Raw genomic sequence first — 17,779 nt, 5'->3', positions numbered from 1 at the left:
TTTTCCATGTGTGTGGACAGCTCAGCCAGAACCTGTGTGTGGTCCTCATTTCTTGTTTCACCTTCACTTGCCGCTTCTCCTTCCTCCCTCAGTTTCCGTAGAAGAGGGGAGGCAGGAGTCACAGCACAGCGGTTTGTGGATCGAACGGGAGACGTGAATCTCTTGGTGACTGCAGCCCGACATGGGGGAAGTTTTCCAGAGGCAGAAATGTATGGTCGCGGAGTCAGGGGTTTCTTTCCTCTGTGCCCCAGCCATGATTGCCACCACTAGATATCTGCCGAGGTCCCCCCAGCCCACTGTGTCTGCCCCATGCCCGGCACGCACGCTGCCTACTGCCCTGTCGGCCTGCCTGCACATTGCTCCGTTGGACTTCACTGACATAACATGAGTTCAAATACAAAGTGAACAGGAATTTCAAGTGGTGACAGCAGAGCACTGGACAGAGTGTGGGGGCCTTCTGAGATCAGGGACCCATGCAGAGGTCACATGCCCAGGACGCTGGCCCTGGTCGCACCTGATGGCATGCAGTGACAAGGTTGCAGTTAACGTCTCTAGTGGGATGGTGAAGGCACGGTTAAAACCTGAAAGAGTTGTGCATCTAGAAGGGACAAGCAGAGGCTAGCTTCTCCAGCGCAATCTGGGGGTGACCAGAGGGAAGACTGGGACATACACTGCAGTCTCTGGTCCGCAGCAGCAGACTGACTCCCTCTGAGCACCAGCCCCAGCAGTGGGGCGGCAGGGGCCCCTGGATCTGTCCTCTGGGAAAAGCTCATCCTCACAGCGTGCTCTGTAGCCACTGGCTTTGCCGTCTGGGACTCTGTCCTTATCCGTGCACCCCCTGCCACACACCACTCCCGAAGTCAGCAGTAGAGAGGCTGCATGGTGTGGGCAGCAGCATGCTACTTACTGGTGCCCGTTTAGGGGCCCCTGTGGGGGTGCGTTGGAACGCTTTGGCAGACTTAGCTTGCAGTTTATGTGGCTCTTCAGATTGTTGGGCTTCCAGTCCGTTTTTAATCTTGAAATCGCTCATCTTTACACTTTACACTTGGTTTTAAGCTTGAAATCTCTCATCTTTTTGCTTTCTCTTGTCTTTGCTGGCCTGGGCCCCTCTCTGACAATGAATGGCACCCATCTGGAGGCTTTCTCAAGCAGTGAGCTTAAGTGGGAAAACAACACTCTGAAGCTGTTTGCTCGGCCCCTGTAGTCAGTATCTGTTTCTCAGGAGGCTGATTCCAAACTGCCTTTACAAATTACGGGCATTGGAGCAAGAATTTGGCACGGTGATTGGGATACAGCTTGGGCCACTTGCATCCTAGATCAGGGAGCCTGGTTCAAGTCCCAGCTCAGCTTAGCTTCCAGCTGGTGCACACCCTTAGAAGGCAACAGATGATGGCTCAAGTACTCGGCTCCCACTACCCAGGTGAAAGGCCCAGATGGAGTTCCTGGGCTCTTGGCTTTGTCCTGGCCAAGCCCTGGATGTTTTGGGAGTTTGGAGAGTGAACCAATGGATGAAAGTCTCTCTCTCTCTCTCTCTCTCTCATTCTTGCTCTCCCTCTCGCTCACTCTCCCTCCCTCCCTCCCTCCCTCTCGCTGTCACTCTACCATTCAAAACGAAAACGGAAAATAAAATTTTAAAAAGTTGCTGGAATTGCAGCTTCAGAAATGATTGGCTTTCTCAACCTGAAAGGGCCCAAATGATAAAGCATTGCTCTCATTCAGCAGATCTGCCTGTAGACTGCTAGCTCAAGCCTGTGGTCATCTTTCCCAAAGTGACAAGGAACTGCTAGCGCTTCCCCAGCACTGTGGTCATTTCCAACAGGGCACTTCAGTATTGGACAGCTTGTCTGCCTTCCAAGGTCTTGCAGGAGGCAACAGTTTGATTAGTTTTATTGAGGAATAACTCACATGGAACAACGTGCATCCATTTAGAGTTGTTTTTTTTTTTAACAAATGCTGGCAAGGGTGTGGAGAAAAGGGAACTCCTATACACTGTTGGTGGGAATGGGGATTGGTGCAGTCATTGTGGAAATTGGTATGGAGAGCTCTAAAGAAATTAACCTTAAAACTGCTATATAAGGAAGCAAACACTCTACCAAAGGAAAAGAAGTTGCCACCTTGGAAAGATACAGCAGTCCCACATTTGTCTCAGCCTTGTTCACAACAGCCAAGACATGGAAACAGCCTAAGTGTCCATCAAAATAGTATTTTTTTGCAACTTGCGTGTCCGTGTTGTTCCTTATTCACTATTACTGCTATTTCTTTTAGAAGGTGGGAAAACCATTTAAAAGGAAACCTGTTCTGCTTTAATGTCTTTAACTGCATGTTTTCCTGTTTGAAGAAAAGGTACTGTATTTTTATTGAAAATTGAAGTATTTTACTTATTTGAGCTGGGGGAGAGGGAGAGAGAAGGAGAGAGAGGGAGACAGACAGATCTCTCCCATCTGGCTGGTTCACTCCGCAAGTGGTCATAACAGCCAGGGCTGGGCCAGGCTGAAGCCAGGAGCTGGGAATTCCATCAGGGTCTTCCAGTTGGGTGGCAGGAGCCCAAGTGGTTGCGCCATCACCTGCTGCCTTCCCAGGTGCATTAGCAGGGCGTTGGATCAGAAGCAGAGCAGCTGGGACAAGGACCAGCCCGTATCAGTCCCATATCAGTATGGGACGCCGGAGTTTCCAGTGGCAGCTTAACTGCACTGCACCATAACACAACCCCGTCATCCATTTCTTTTGTTCCTCCGTTCCTACATCGCTATCTTCTTTGGTGTTACATTGACATTTCTAGACCATTTTAATTCTTTCTTTTACCAATTTTTAAAGTTACTTTCTTCGAAGTTGCCCTGGGGATTACAGATGTCCTCTTCTAACAATCTATTACAGATTTATGCCAATTTAATTTTAAAATAACCTATAAAGTTTTTTTAAAAACTTTTATTTAGTAAATATAAATTTCCAAAGTACAGTTTATGGATTACAATGGCTTTCCCCCCCCCATAACTTCCCTCCCACCCGCACGCCTCCCATCTCCCGCTCCCTCTCCCATTCCATTCACATCAAGATTCATTTTCAATTCTCTTTATATACCGAAGATCGATTTAGTATATATTAAGTAAAGATTTCAACAGTTTGCACCCACACAGAACATAAAGTGTAAAATATTGTTTCAGTACTAGTTATAGCATTAGTTCACATTGAACAACGCATTAAGGACAGTGATCCTACATGAAGAGTAAGTACACAGTGACTCCTGTTGTTGACTTAACGATTTGACACTCTTGTTTATGGCGTCAGTAATCTCCCTAGGCTCTGGTCATGAGTTGCCAAGGCTATGGAAGCCTTTTGAGTTCTCTGACTTTGCTCTTATTTCGACAAGGTCATAGTCAAAGTGGAAGTTCTCTCCTCCCTTCAGAGAAAGGTACCTCCTTCTTTGATGGCCCGTTCTTTCTACTGGGATCTCACTCGCAGAGATCTTTCATTTAGGTCCTTTTTTTTTTTTCTTGCCAGAGTGTCTTGGCTTTCCAACAGCATATAAAGTTTTGCTCCTATATGGCCCCCGTACTTCCCTCCCTATGCTTGTGGTATTTTTAAACCACATGCACATTACATGTTTCCACCATATCAGTCCATCAACAGTTTTAGACTTACGGCTATATGTAGTGGTTTTTCAAACCACCAGAGCAGAAAAGAGTTCTTAAAAATAGAATACACTCTTTTATAACATGCTGCAGTGACTTTTCCATACTATTTTGTCTGTTTGCCTGTCTCTGTGTTTTCTTGGACACTGGACATTTCCCATATCATAGCGTGGCAGTTCTGGAAATCAGAATCTTCCCCTGTATAGGATCTGTTGTTACTGGAGCTGTTTTGTGCATTTGTGAATGAATCTTGTAAAGTGTGCATTCTTTGTTGTGCATGCCCAATGCAGTGTCTGCTTCATTAACTTAATGGTCCTGTAATGATCCGGCTGATACTTCAGATTCTTAAGCCAGTATGTTTCCCAGCCTTTGTGTGTATTGGAGCACAACTCACCCTGTCAGCCAGCCAGTTGATAACGCTGCCGTAGCCATCACTTCCGCCTCGGGCAGAGCTTCAAGTGTAGGCAGAGCCGGGAGCTTTGGGCCTTCCCAGGACTTTGCTGAGCAGGGCCCCAGGCCTGTAGGGGTTCCTGTCTTTCTAGGTTCCCGGGAGTATGTCTGAGCTTTGCAGAGCCCTCTATAGCCATCGCATTTCCTGGACTTTCTGTCTTTCTCAACTTCAGGGCTAGGCCTTTTGTCCCAGTTGTTATTTACTGCCACTGGTGGCCATGATGGTAGACAGCTGCCTGTGTTTCCTTCTGACACTCCTCACCACACTGGTCAGGAAAGGCTGGGCTAGGTGAGCAATGACCCAGGCCAACCATAAAAAGAGCCTTTGGGTGCAGTCTTCCAGGGGACCAGCAGGCTGGTCGAATAATGGCCATTGTCTCAGAATGGGGCTTTGAAGGCGCTCCGTACCTGCTCTACCCTCACCAGTGGTTCCCAGGTTCCTGGGAGCCACAAAGCCCATCCAGGGCTCCTACATGGTGACAGGACCCAAATAGTTGGGCCATCACCTGCTGCCTCCCAGGGTGCACATTAGCAGGGAGCTGAAATTGGGAGCAGAGTCAGAACTCTAACCCGAGTGCTCCAATGTGGGATGTGGGCAACCCAAGAGGTGTCAACCCCTGAGCCCTGAGCAGGGCCTTCTCCGTCTTTGTGAGATGGTCCTGGTGGGCCTGCCTCCAGGGGACCTCTAGTATCCTTTTCAATCAGCGCCCATCGTGTGCAATTCTTTCCCTCAGTACAGTTGATTCTAAAGCCTGGCCTGCCCAGGGGGATGGGAGGAGCCTGTGGAAAATGTGAAAGCGTTCCTGCCTCCCAAGGGCCCACACGGTTCCTCTCTAATAAGCCTTTCTGGGGATTGCCCTCCCGGGGCCCTGGAGTCCCTGGAGCATCTCGGTGTCTTCCTTGCAACAGTGGTCCCAGCCTCTTCTCGCAGCCGCCACTCTGCCTTGTAACCCCCAGCTTCTGCTCTCCTGCTCTCCTAGATCAAGGCTCCAGGGAGGCCCCTGAGTGTGTCATACGGAATTTCCTGGTGAGAGGTGGGTGAAAAGCCAGCTGGTTCCTACAGGTGGTTCTGAAGCCAGCTGGGGAGGCTGGGTGCACACCTGGCTATGAGGAGCTAGGTCTTGGCAGCCTGCCTTCCCAGGGGTCAAGGCAACTTTTGTTGCCTTTGTCCACTGGGCTGATGAAAGAACTCTGCCAGGCTGTAGCCAGGAGCTAGCTGGGAGCGGGGGTTCCGGAGAACTCATGGACATCTCCAGGAGTCAAGATGAGACATCTGCAGCTTGCAGATCAGCTGGCCCAGAAAGGGACAGAAATCTGGAGGCACTGGGAGTGGGCAGTCACAGCTTGACCCTGTGTCAAAGCTGCACACCTCGAGTTGTACAGTCTGCATGAGTGCATCGATAGTAGATATTTAGCACATGCACCTAGAGTCATGTTTACCTGTGTGCCTGGGGGAAGAGCTCATGGTCTCGGTAGCCCTGGCCTGTGCAGGAGACTGGATGCAGCTGCCTGCCAGCAGCTCACAGGGCATCTTCAAATGCATGAAGACCTTTGCCCGTGCACAAGGGGGCAGGGAAGGTGGGCTGCTGTCCATGCGAGCAGTCGGTAATGAGCCGGAGAGGGACGTGGTATGTGTTTGAGGAGGAGGAGGGTTCCATCCTCAAGAAGGTGCAGGAGGGAGACGTGTGCTGGGGCAAAGGCTGCAAGAACAGGAGATTCGTGGCATGGGCATGGGCAGGGGCTTTAATTTGCCCCAGGAAAACTGGCTCAGGCATTCCCTCCGGGGGCACCCGGGGGTGAGCAAAACCACTTCCCTGGCACAGAGGGGCAGGGCCGGGTTGGCAGCAAGGAGGAAAACCCACGCGTATACCACGGGCTACTGAGCAGGCCCTGGCCGCTGTGTGGTACATCTGGGGATGCTGGGGTCCAGCCCTGGGGCCGTACCCGGGGGCGCGGGGGCCTTGTGCTCCCTGCACAGCTGACTGAGCCGTGCCTTCCAGATAACCCTGGAGGAGAAACCCTGGCCAGGAAGTTGTGCCAGCACTCTTTATCCAGGCACCCGTGTCAGCGCCAGGACCTGGGGGCCACAGTGTGAAAAACACAGGGAGGAACAGAGAGAGGTGGTGCGGAGGCCAGGGCAAAGCTGGCCTTGAGTCCGTGCGGGCAGCGCCCAGACAGGACAGCTGAAGGGGGCACCGCTGGTGCCATCCGCAGACCCCTTGGTGTGGTGCTCAGCTATGCCAGGTCCCAAGTCTTGGCTGCACCATGGTGCCCGGGCAGGCTTGGTCCGCGAGCAGCTATGCATTGTGAGCGAGCCCTCAGACCCGTTGTCCCAAGCTGTGGTGACAGCAGAAGGTGTGGGTTTGGTGGCCCAGGTGTTGGGGATTCAGAGTGGGCTCGAGGGTGGGCAGGCAGAATCGAGGGAGGCTGGCCCTGGCATCATGGCCATCTTGTCTGAGTCTTGTGTCTGACCTGCTGTGCAGGGCACACGGACTACACAGCAGACCCTGCCTTGCCTCTGCTGCTTCTGCTGCTGCTGCGGAAGCCTCCTCACCTCCATCAGGGCACCTTCCTTCCCCGTCTGCACATTCCTTTGAAAGCATTTACAGTTTATGAATCCCCTCACGGAAAATCCACCCAGTCACTGCAGAGGAAGTCACGGCAGAATCTCACCTCCTCTTCCTCTTACCCAGCCTCCAGCTCCGTTTTGGCCAGCACCAACACTGGCCTCCACAACCCCCTGCCTTTGTGCATTCTGCCCTTGCCTCCCTCACCCTCCTTCCCTGGGATCTTTTTCTTCTCCTACAGGCCATGCCTCTCCAGGCTGAGTTAAGGTTCATTCTCTTGGCATCGTGCAAGGAATCATAGTGCATGCCAGTGCCAGTTGTTTGCCACCTCCTAAAGGGGTTCTGAATCCAAACAGCAAGACGGCACCTGCTCCAGTCATGCACGCTGCAGCGAGTCTTCCCCCAGTTTCTGTGCTAGGGACTGTTGCCTTCCCAGGGTGAGGGACACCCAAGTCCATTTGCTTCATCTGAAGTGCTTGGCTGGTCATGAATTTCCTGGTCCAGAAAGCTGGAGCGTCATTAGTGATGGCTGTCCGTCTTCAGGCAGCCGGGAGCCAGGACCTCAATCCGGGTATTCCACGTCGGTGGCCGTGACCCAAGTACTTGGTCCACTACCTGTTGGCATCAGCAGGCAGCTGGAACCAGGAGTGGAGCTGGGACTGGAACCCAGGCACTCTGAGATGGGATGTGTCACCTCAAGTGGCATCTGAACCACTATGCCAAATGCCCACCTTGGTTTCTTCAAATATTCCTTTCAGCCCTTCTGTTCTCCCTTCTGAGAATCAACAACATGTTTGTTGGTCTCCTCAGTGATGGCCCACAGGTCTCTCAGGCTCTGCTCATTTTTCTTCATTCTTTTTTCGTCCTCTCTGCCTGGATGATTTAAATTTACCTATCTTCCCGGTATTAGCCATTTCTTCTGTCTGTTCAGATCGGCTGTTGAAGACAGCATTGTGTGCTCCTCACTTCACTTTTGGGACTTTCTGACTCCGTAGTTGCTACTTGGTTGCCTTTTTTATAACTCCTAGGGCACTGTTGATACTGCCATGTGTTGAGACTTTGTTCTCCGGATTTCTTCAAGTTTCTTTGCTTGGTGCCTCCTGTCCATCCTTAGGGAATCCCGGGGTAGGTACAAACAGACAAGCGCAGTTCCTTGAGAGCTCAGGCTTTTCTCCTCCTCCCTGAACCAAGAACCACACTTGACCTGTAGGCTGCCATCTTCAAGGTCACTGCTGTGCTGGGGAGGGAGGGCTATGGGGCAAGGCTAAGTTGGGACACCAGAAAGTTCACCTACCCTGCTTAAGTCTCCGTTGTCTTGATCCAGTGTTTGGTTGCTGGAAATCTTTGAGTGTTCTTGTGAGTTCTCACAAAGTGTACTCGCACAGTGTTTCATCGCTTTTTGGTGTTTCTGTGGAGAGATGGGCCCTTGGAGCTTCCTTTTCTGCCATTTTTGTTATTCCTAGGTCTTTCCTTAAAGGGTGGAGGAGGGGCAGGCACTTGATGCAGAAACTAACACTCCACATGGAACATCCATGCCCCCTAGCAGAGTGCCTGTGTTTGACTCCTAGCTCTGCTTCCAATTCCAGCTTCCAGCTAATGTACACCCTGGGAGGCAGGAGATGACAGGTCAAGTACATGGGTCCCTGCCATCAATGTGGGAGACCTGGATTGAGTTCCTATCTCTTGGCCTTAAATTGGCCCAGCCCTGGCACGTGCTCGCGCTCTCTCTCTCTCTCTCTCTTCAAATTAACAAAAGTAAGTAAATGTTGAAAGAATGCAGGAAATGTTGGGTTGGCAAGTAGCACCAGGAGGAAGGACATGTCACGGACACCACCTCCCATCCTTGAGAGGAAAAGTGAGTTTTCCCTGGAAAGGAAAGGGCTGTGAGAAAGCAGTGTCCTCGGGGCCACAGCCTAGCCCCATTGAGGAGGAGGGTGGAGGATGCTTTGAGAAGGAATTTGTCATGCATGATGAGCTGCAGAGGACACACAGAAAGGGTTGGGATGGGAGAGCTTTGGGGGCAGGGTGTAATTTTGCCTGGGGTATGGCTGTCCAGACACTGGTGCTTTGAGACGAGGCTGCAATTCCAGTCTCATCAGGGGTTTTAAAAATCAAGAAGGGATGCCAGGTTTTACGAGTTCCATTTAACATCCTTGAGATTTGGAATACTGTTTTTCTCCTCCCGTCACACAGTATCCTTAACTGCATCGGTAGGAATCATCGTTCCAGCCATTCTTGGATTCCTGTTTGCTGCATTATACCTTGTAGATACTAACGGATTGGCTTTGCCTGTATTCGAGATTTTTGCTTCATCATTCTTTACGTGCGTGCTGTTGCTCTCTGGTCTTAGTTTTCGTGTTACGCTGGCTTGAGGAGGCCATGGGGTTCAGGAGTGAACCAGACAGATGTTGTTCCTTCCCTTGCAGACTTTTAGTATTTGAAGAGACATTTTTCATGTTTCAGGGAGGTAACAGTCTGATGGATTAAAATAATTGTTCTTAAAAGCCCCTGCATTAAAGGTGGGATGCGATTTATTTTTAAGTGGAGATCCACGGACTCTTCGGAAATGGAACACTTGTATATGCATCCCCTTCCCCTTTTTGGGTCAATGTCTTTTAAGCCGGACTTTATTAAGTTTTCCATTTCATCAGATTTGTAAGTGTACATCTCTGCATCTAGTGCAATCACACCTCATGGGCGTGTAGCCTGTGTGGAGTCCATGCCATGAGCAGGAGGTGAGACGAAGATAGAGGGACACGATTTTCAGATACAGCCTATGGTGTGAGAAGGCTCTGCATATGAACCTCTGATTGTGCTTGTGTCTCAGGCTTTGTCCAGCACAGAAACTCTGTGAAAGACCTATTAGTATCCATATAGCACTATTTTGAAATTTAATATAGGTTTAGTGCTGAAAAATATGCATATTAAAACCCTCACCCCTGGGATATCCACTGTTAGTTAACATTATGGTGCGTAATCTTCCATATAGTCTTGCATGAATACACGTACGTATGAGTATGTTTATCTCTAAGGATGAACACACACACGCACACACACACACACACTCTATCTGATGCTCATTACCCAGACCTCTGAGTGGATGAGGTATAAAATGTGGTAAAAATAATCAAGATGTTCCTCACTGAGTGCTGCCATTGTGACTTGCCAACTGCCTCCTCCCACATCCTAGCCTTCCCTGCAGTTCTACTTGTCTTCTTCTCTTCCTGGATCTTTTCTTTCCTTTTGGGGAAGCAAGAGGTGCTCTTGACTGAAGTCAGTAACAAAGAGAGCCACAACAGCTCCCCTACCCTGCAGTGATCACCAGACTTTCTTGTTGGAGATCCTTCCATCAGCATCATGATGTATCATTTCATCCAATGATGAAAGTGCCATGCATGCCCCTGGTCTGGTGGATAGATGCATTTCCATTGCATTTTTTTCTTTTAGAAATCAACAGCCATGGTGAGAGGCAATGTAACCAGAACCTCAGAATTCTTCCTCCTGGGACTGTCAGGGATGCCTGAACATCAGCCTGTCCTCTTCAGCTTGTTTCTGTTCATGTACCTGGTCACCATTGTGGGGAACCTGCTCATCATCCTGGCCATCAGCTCTTCTCCCACCCTCCACAGTCCCATGTACTTCTTCATAGCCAGTCTGTCGTGTGTTGACATCTGCTTCACTTCCGTCACTATACCAAAGATGCTGATAAACATCCAAACCCACCGCCAGTCTATCTCCTATGTCGGGTGCCTCACTCAGATGTATTTTCTAATTTTGTTTCTAGAACTAGACAATGTGCTATTGGCACTCATGGCATATGACAGATTTGTAGCCATATGTCAACCTCTGTACTACACCACAATCATGAGCCCCCAGTTTTGTATCACTTCGGTGTCTGTGGCTCTGCTTGTCACAAACATCTATCCCTTGGTCCACACCCTCCTCATGGATACATTGTCCTTCTGTGCACATGTCAGAATTCACCATATTTTCTGTGAGCTCTATGCATTGTTGAAGCTTTCCTGCTCAGACATCCACACCAATGAGCTGGTTGTTTATACCTTAGGGAGTGTTCTTTTTGTCATCCCCTTCTTCTTTATTTCTCTGTCATATATGCACATTTTCTCAGCCATCCTCAGACTGCATTCTTCCCAGAGCAAGCTGAAGGCCTTTTCAACATGCAGTTCCCACCTCGCAGTGGTGTCCCTGTTCTATGGGGCCCTCTTTGGGGTATATCTGCGCCCTTCCTCCTCCTATACCATTGAGGATTCCGTGGCCACGGTGTTATATGCAGTGGTGGCTCCTATGCTCAATCCCTTCATTTACAGCCTAAGGAATAAGGACATGAAAGGGGCCCTAAGAAGTCTCCTTGGATGGGGGCAGCTCTCCTCTTGATGACAGCAGCTTCCGCCTCCCAGCACACATGCCTTCTCCCCGCTTCATGTGGGCAGGGACTGTCCACAAGGCCCATGGGGCAGGCGTTCAGCCCGGCCCTGCCTCTCTGCTGTCGTCACCTTCTTCCACTCGGTCAACCAACACGCCCTGAGTGACTCTCGTGGGCCAGTCCCTGGGGAGGCAGCTTGTTTGCGTGGGAACCCAGTTTCCAACTCGTCCTCTCTGTCCTTCACCAGCCCCTGCAGACCCTGCCTGCCCCGTGGGTTTTGATAGGCATCTGTCGACGCCACATAGCCCTGTGGGGGAGATGCTGCTGTTGCCTCTGTGTCCTGGGTGAGCCAGCAAACGGAGGCCTGCAGAACCAAAGCATCCTCATCTGTGAGTGTAGGAGACTGACTATTCAGACGGAGCTGAGGAGGCTCTTTTGCATTTCTCCAGAGAACAAGGTTGTGGGGGCGTGGGGGGCTCCTGTCACCGGGAAGGAGTGGGTGTACAGGTTTTGCCCAGGGTACCACCAAGAGGCCCGTGAGGGCAGTGCAAAAAAGCCGAGGTGCCCCTTGAATGCTGCTGGGGGGCTCACGTCGTGCCCTCACTCTGTCCCGCCAGGCACTTACTCTCCCACTGCACAGAGCTCATTGCCAGGCACAGTGAGGCGCACAAGGTCACCGCCGTTTGGAGATGTGTGGAGCACAAGAACGGCAGCGCTCCTGAGTGTCTTTCCAGCGATGGTCATGACCATGGCCTGTCCCACATATTCTGTTACACCATGGCCTTGACAGCCTCCCGGTGAGGGGTGGGCTCCGTGCCCCTCCCCGGGAGTCTGGGAGCTGGTTCCTCTGGAGGAGTATGGCAGCAGTGATGCCCTGTGTTGTCCGAGGCTCACCCTGCTCCCAGTGGAGCTTCCAGATTGCTGTGTGGAATACTAGCTCGGAGGCCAGTGTGCTGTGAGGACGGCAAGCTGATTGGAGAGGCCACATGGAGGTGTTCTGGCCCACAGGGCCCAGCCTAGCTGCTGCCCTGGGCAGACCATGCATGTGTGGGTGAAAGAGACTGCACATGCATGGGTGAATGAGATGCATGCACGCAGGTGAATGAGGTGCACACGTGTGGGTGAGTGAGACCACCCACACATAGGCGAATAAGAATGCACATGCAGGGTGAAAGTGACGGCACAGGTGTGGGTGAATGAGTGAATGAGACCACACACACATGAGTGAATGAAACTGCATACACATGGGTGAAGAAGACTGCACATGTTGGAATGAGATGCACACGTGCGGGTGAAAGAGACTGCACATGTGAGTGAATGAGACTGAACACATGTGGGTGAGACTGCACACGTGTAAATGAATGAGATTGCATGTGTGGGTGAATGAGAGCCCTTAGAGGATGCCGATCCTGACCTGCTTGCATCTTCTCCAGCTGAGGCACGGACCTCCCAGGGCAGAGATGCTGCATCCCTACCATGCTCTGCATCAATTCCTGACCCCCTGAATTGGTGTGCATACTGAAATATTTGTCTGATTAAGAACCAAGGATGCAACAAGTACAGATACATTTAGAAAAGAGAGAGAGAGAGAGACTGCAGATCAAATGTTTAAGCTTCAAAACAATTTTGAATGTACACAAAATGGGCAATTTTGTAGGAATATATTGATTTCCAAGATTGACTTAAGGCAAGGAAAGGGTACTCTTTTCCATCAAGGGCCATTTGGATACTTGTAACATCATTTGCGGTCCATACAAAATTATCAACTTAAAAACTATTTTGCTATGGGTTTATGGAATTTCCAGTCCTCACTGCAGTTGCTTGGTTGGGAGATACCTAATGATTTCATGAGCTTAATACCACCCAGAGGACAGATGTTCCCCACCCATGACTTAAGGAGAGAAAAAAATTTGTTTACACTACAACTGAGTGAAAATGTAGAAGGTAGCCCAAGATTCAGTACAAAGAGAAAGAGAAATCAAGCCCAGATGATAGCAAAACTTTAAGGGAAAAATTCCTATGTCACAAAAATGTTAAAGGGGTTTAGGAAAAGTTGACACTGTACCAATTTATTCTTCAAAATCAGTGTGATTGACATCACCCTGGAAAAGAATTGTATACGTGGGTGCAGACATATACAGAGAGAGAAAGAGAGAGAGAGAGAGAGAGAGAGAGAGAGAGAGACAAGTCAGAATAACACACTGACTCACCATTTACTCTTTCTTCTTAGCAGTTATCACTAGCTTAAATGATAACATTTGTGGTTTTTTTTTTTTGACAGGCAGAGTTAGACAGTAAGAGAGAGAGAGAGAGAGAGACAGAAAGAAAGGTCTTCCTTCCGTTGGTTCACCCTGCAAATGGCCGCTATGGCTGTGCCGATCTGAAGCCAGGAGCTAGGTGCTTCCTCCTGGTCTCCCATGCAGGTGCAGGGCCCAAGCACTTGGGCCATCCTCCACTGCCTTCCCAGGCCACAGCAGAGAGCTAGACTGGAAGAAGAGCAACAGGGACAGAATCCGGCACCCCAACTGGGACTAGAACCCGGGGTGCCAGTGCCACAGGCGGAGGAATAGCCAAGTGAGCCACGGTTCTGGCCAAATGATAACATTTGTACTGTTTTGCTTATCTCTTTATCCTCTGTCTGTACCAAAAAGCTGTAATCTCCAGGAGTCCAAATGTTGTGTTCTCTTGCTCACTGGCTACTAATAGGTACTCTTTAAATATGGGTTAATTGGAGGGCTGGAAGAATGTGATTCACCACACTGTAACACTACTTTCGCATATTGGTAGATAAATCTGTGATGGTGTGTAGATATCTACCTTATCTGGGTTTTCTAACTTTTAAATATAATTGGTGCCTGTAAAAAAAATCTGTACTAAATCCATGTATCTCTCTACAATCAACAACCCAGTAGAAACATGGGCCTAAGAAATGAACAGAAATGTTACCAAAAAACAAAAACAGATTTCTTCAACACAAGAAAATATGACTGTGTTCACTCATGATGCCAGAAGTACAAATTAAACCCACACCGAGAGTTCATTTTACAAGCACCATGTAGTGAAACCACAAAGATATCACATGCATTTCTTCTAAAATGAAATAAAGTTCAGTCTTGCAGTTTTTGTGGAGTACTACTTAAATTTTCATAAGCTATTACAGTGCTGATATTGAATCATCTATAATCAGAGGAGGATACTATGAGATGCAGTTGAAGTCATATTCCTAGAATAAAAAAAAAACCTCAAATGATCTAATGAGTGAATGCAAAGTATTATAAAATAAATGAACTGAGCATCCACTTCAAGAAGTTAGAAAAATGCCAACAGTAGCCACACAAACACAGAACTGAAAAGGCTGAAGATGAATGAAATAAAATCAGTGAGCATTTACAATTCCCAGTAGAATAGGCCAATGAAACCAACAGCTGTTCTTTGAAAAGACCAACAACAGCCATGAAAAAGGAAAACCCAGGTAGACAACAGTATGAATGAAAAGACAATGCAATGTCTGGAGGGCATGTTAGAAATTCACAAAGGCAATGATATCCTCTATCACAACAGTCATTCAGCACGTTTGTAAACATTCTACTAAGCAATGAGGCAGAAATACATGTAGGGAGTGTTACAATCATAAAGGAAGGGATAAAATTATCAGTTTCTAAAAATGAGTGTCTCTAGAAAACCCAATAAAATCAACTGAAAGACCTACTAGAAATGAGAACAATCAACAGTTATTAAGAACGAAATATACAATGCAAAGATCAATAACACTTGTCCTTTTAAAGAGAAAGAAGTGGAAATGGAAAAATATTCCACACTCAATATGGACAACGATATGTTATCCTAATTAGAAATGGTGGGATGTGTGGTGTTGTGGCTCAGATGTTAAGCTACTACCTAGAAATGTCAGCATCCCATGTGGGAGCCAGTTCATGTCCCAGCCACTCCACTTCCAATCCAGTTTCATGCTAATGGCCTGGTAAAAGCAACAGAAGATAGGCCGAGTACTTGGGCCCTTGCCACCCTTGTGGTAGACCCAGATGAAGTTCCTCCTGGCTCCCGACTTTTCCCTGGCTCAGACCTGGCCATTGCCACCACTTGGGGAGTAAACCAGCAGATAGAGGATCTCTGTGTCTCCCTGCCCCCCATCTCTGTAACTCTATCAAGCAAATAAATAAATCTTTCTTTTTTTTTTGACAGGCAGAGTGGATAGTGAGAGAGAGACAGAGAGAAAGGTCTTCCTTTTTGCTGTTGGTTCACCCTCCAATGGCCGCTGCGGCCGGCGCATCGCGCTGATCCGAAGCCAGGAGCCAGGCGCTTCTCCCAGTCTCCCATGGGGTGCAGGGCCCAAGCACTTGGGCCATCCTCCACTGCACTCCCGGGCCATAGCAGAGAGCTGGCCTGGAAGAGGGGCCACCGGGATAGAATCCGGCGCCCCAACCGGGACTAGAACCCGGTGTGCCAGCGCCGCAAGGCGGAGGATTAGCCTGTTAAGCCACGGCGCCGGCAACAAATAAATAAATCTTAAAAAGAAAAAATAAATGAGAGGGATCTGTAAGTGAACTGCAGAGTGTTGAGGGACATGAAATGAGAATGCAGATAAAGGAAGAAAATTCTGTATGAGAAACTCGGCTTTGTAGAGGAGTCGGTTCTTCTGATTTTAATCTGTCGGTATAAACCAACTCAAACCAAAATGCAGTGCTCTTTTAAAAACTGAGAGAAACCTTCCTGCCTATCTGGACTAATAAGAGGTTGAGAAGAGTCAAGAAACTTGTGACAAAGAATTCTGGTCAGGAAGGACTTTCCTATGAGACATCAAAGGGTAAAATAATTTAAACAGAAGTGGGTTGGCAGATGAATCATATGGGTCAGAATAGAAAGTTCACAAATGTACCCCCAATAGCTGAGAGTATAATATGTCCTAATGACATCACCCATCAGCAAGCAAATGACATCTGATAAACATTGCTGGGAAAACTGAAGAGCTCATAGGAGAAACCAAGCAAGACAAAGATACACCTTCTCAGCAAAATACTGGGAAGAGAATAAAAGAGTCAGGTGTAAAGAATGAAACGAAATACAAAACATTAAGTGGAATAAAAACACAAAAACCCATCTGATGTCATGAGAGCTTTGGTGAAGCAAGAGTGAATACTCAAGTTTTTGAAGTGCTGAGAATGTCAAAACAGTCCATGCAAACCACTGCTCTGAGAGACCTGACCAGACTCTAACAGGCTTCCAGCAGTCTAGGGCTGCATCCCTGGGAGACCTCAGCCCCTTTTTCAGCTCCTGTCTGGAAACCCTCAGGGCCATCAGCACAACATACTGCTCTTCCTGCCCAACACCTGAGCCAGGCCCCAGCCCTCTCTCCTGGGGTATTTTCTAAAAAGGACCCAGCACTGTGACTCCGGCTTCTGTCCCTTTGGCACGTCTGCGTCTCTCCCACAGCCCAGAAGTGCCTTCCTCCAGGACCTGAGAGCCATTCCTGTAACAGCGGTCTCCAGGAAGGACGATGGCCGCAGGCTCCCAGGGTCCCTGGGCACAGAATCCTGACTTCCACGGTTGGCAGCTCACGGACTCGCTGGCCTCATCGCATTGACATGGGGCGCCCCGTGTCGCTTTTCACTTGAGCCCCTTCCCCTCCTGATCCCCCACCCCCGACACTCCCTCGTAAACGCCTCTGCAGCCTGGGACGGCCACTGCTCAGTGTGGGGAATCCCACAGGAGTCCCAAAAGAGTTACAGAGCACCGCTAACCCAGAAAGAAAGAGAAAAAGCAAAACCAAAATGGAGTTACCAGAGCTAAGGCCACTAAGCACCAGGAACTGCCTAGACCATCTTTCAGAACAGACACAGGTGGTGAGGCCTGAGAAGGACTTGGGGACATTACATGATAAGAAGAAGCCCACCAGCTGGCTACTACATACTTCACTCACACTACTGCACCACCATTGGTCACACCTCGACACCAACATCTGGTTGGTGACACCCCAAAAGATGAGCCTGTGATTGGTAACACCCCAGGGCACCTTCACCGCCTACCTACCCTAGAGTGGGGATAAAAAGGTAAGCTTCACAACTGCTCTTCATCCCCTCGGGGACCATGGCTCAGTGCAAGTGAAACTCTGCTGGAGTCTCCACTGACTGAAGCTCTGCTTGCCACCCTGTTGGAGCCCACCTCACCTGGACCTCTTATCAGTTTGCTGCCAGACCCGACATTGGAACCAGACCAGACAAGGGCTGCCAGACCTGACATCAAAGCAAGACCAGACCTCTCATCGGGGGACCTCTCCAACTACTCGCCTGGCTGTCCGTCTTGGAACTTCAAGCCTACTGCCTAGAGTACTAGTCATCCCACGACTCCTGCCTGTTAAGTGACTGTTCTGAGATCCACCTCTCTGAGTGGTAACGGAGACTTTGGACTCTGGACTTTGACTTTTCGTGACTGTGACAGAAACCTTGGGAACACAGCCTTCATATTATATCCTCAGCCATGAGTGTTTAGGATGGTTATGCTTTTATGCTTTATGCTTATTACTATTGCTGGATACTTCTGGAAATTGCCTTACTCCTAGATGTGTGTTATGACCTGTGGACTAATGACATATTGAGTGGTATTGACCTTTAGATGTATGCCTTGAATATATATATATATATATATATATATATATATATATACACACACACACACACACACATACGTTGAGTGGTATTGATCATTGAATAAAGTATATTAAAAAGACTATCACA

The 17,779-nt window shown here is 48.9% G+C and overlaps 1 protein-coding gene across 1 annotated transcript; it reads left to right on the top strand.

Moving 5' to 3' along the window:
• Nucleotides 1-10,105: 10,105 nt before the first annotated feature.
• LOC133753776 (olfactory receptor 1D2-like) lies at nt 10,106-13,589 on the top strand (the record flags this gene model as incomplete). Its single annotated transcript, XM_062184505.1, has 2 exons — nt 10,106-11,016; nt 13,580-13,589. Coding segments are annotated over exons 1-2 (921 nt in total), but the record flags the coding sequence as incomplete, so codon positions are not given.
• Between the last annotated feature and the right edge of the window lie 4,190 nt (nt 13,590-17,779).

The sequence above is a fragment of the Lepus europaeus genome, chromosome X (genome assembly GCF_033115175.1).
Source record: "Lepus europaeus isolate LE1 chromosome X, mLepTim1.pri, whole genome shotgun sequence".
Taxonomy (NCBI): domain Eukaryota; kingdom Metazoa; phylum Chordata; class Mammalia; order Lagomorpha; family Leporidae; genus Lepus; species Lepus europaeus.
This window is presented reverse-complemented; position numbering and strand designations above follow the sequence as displayed.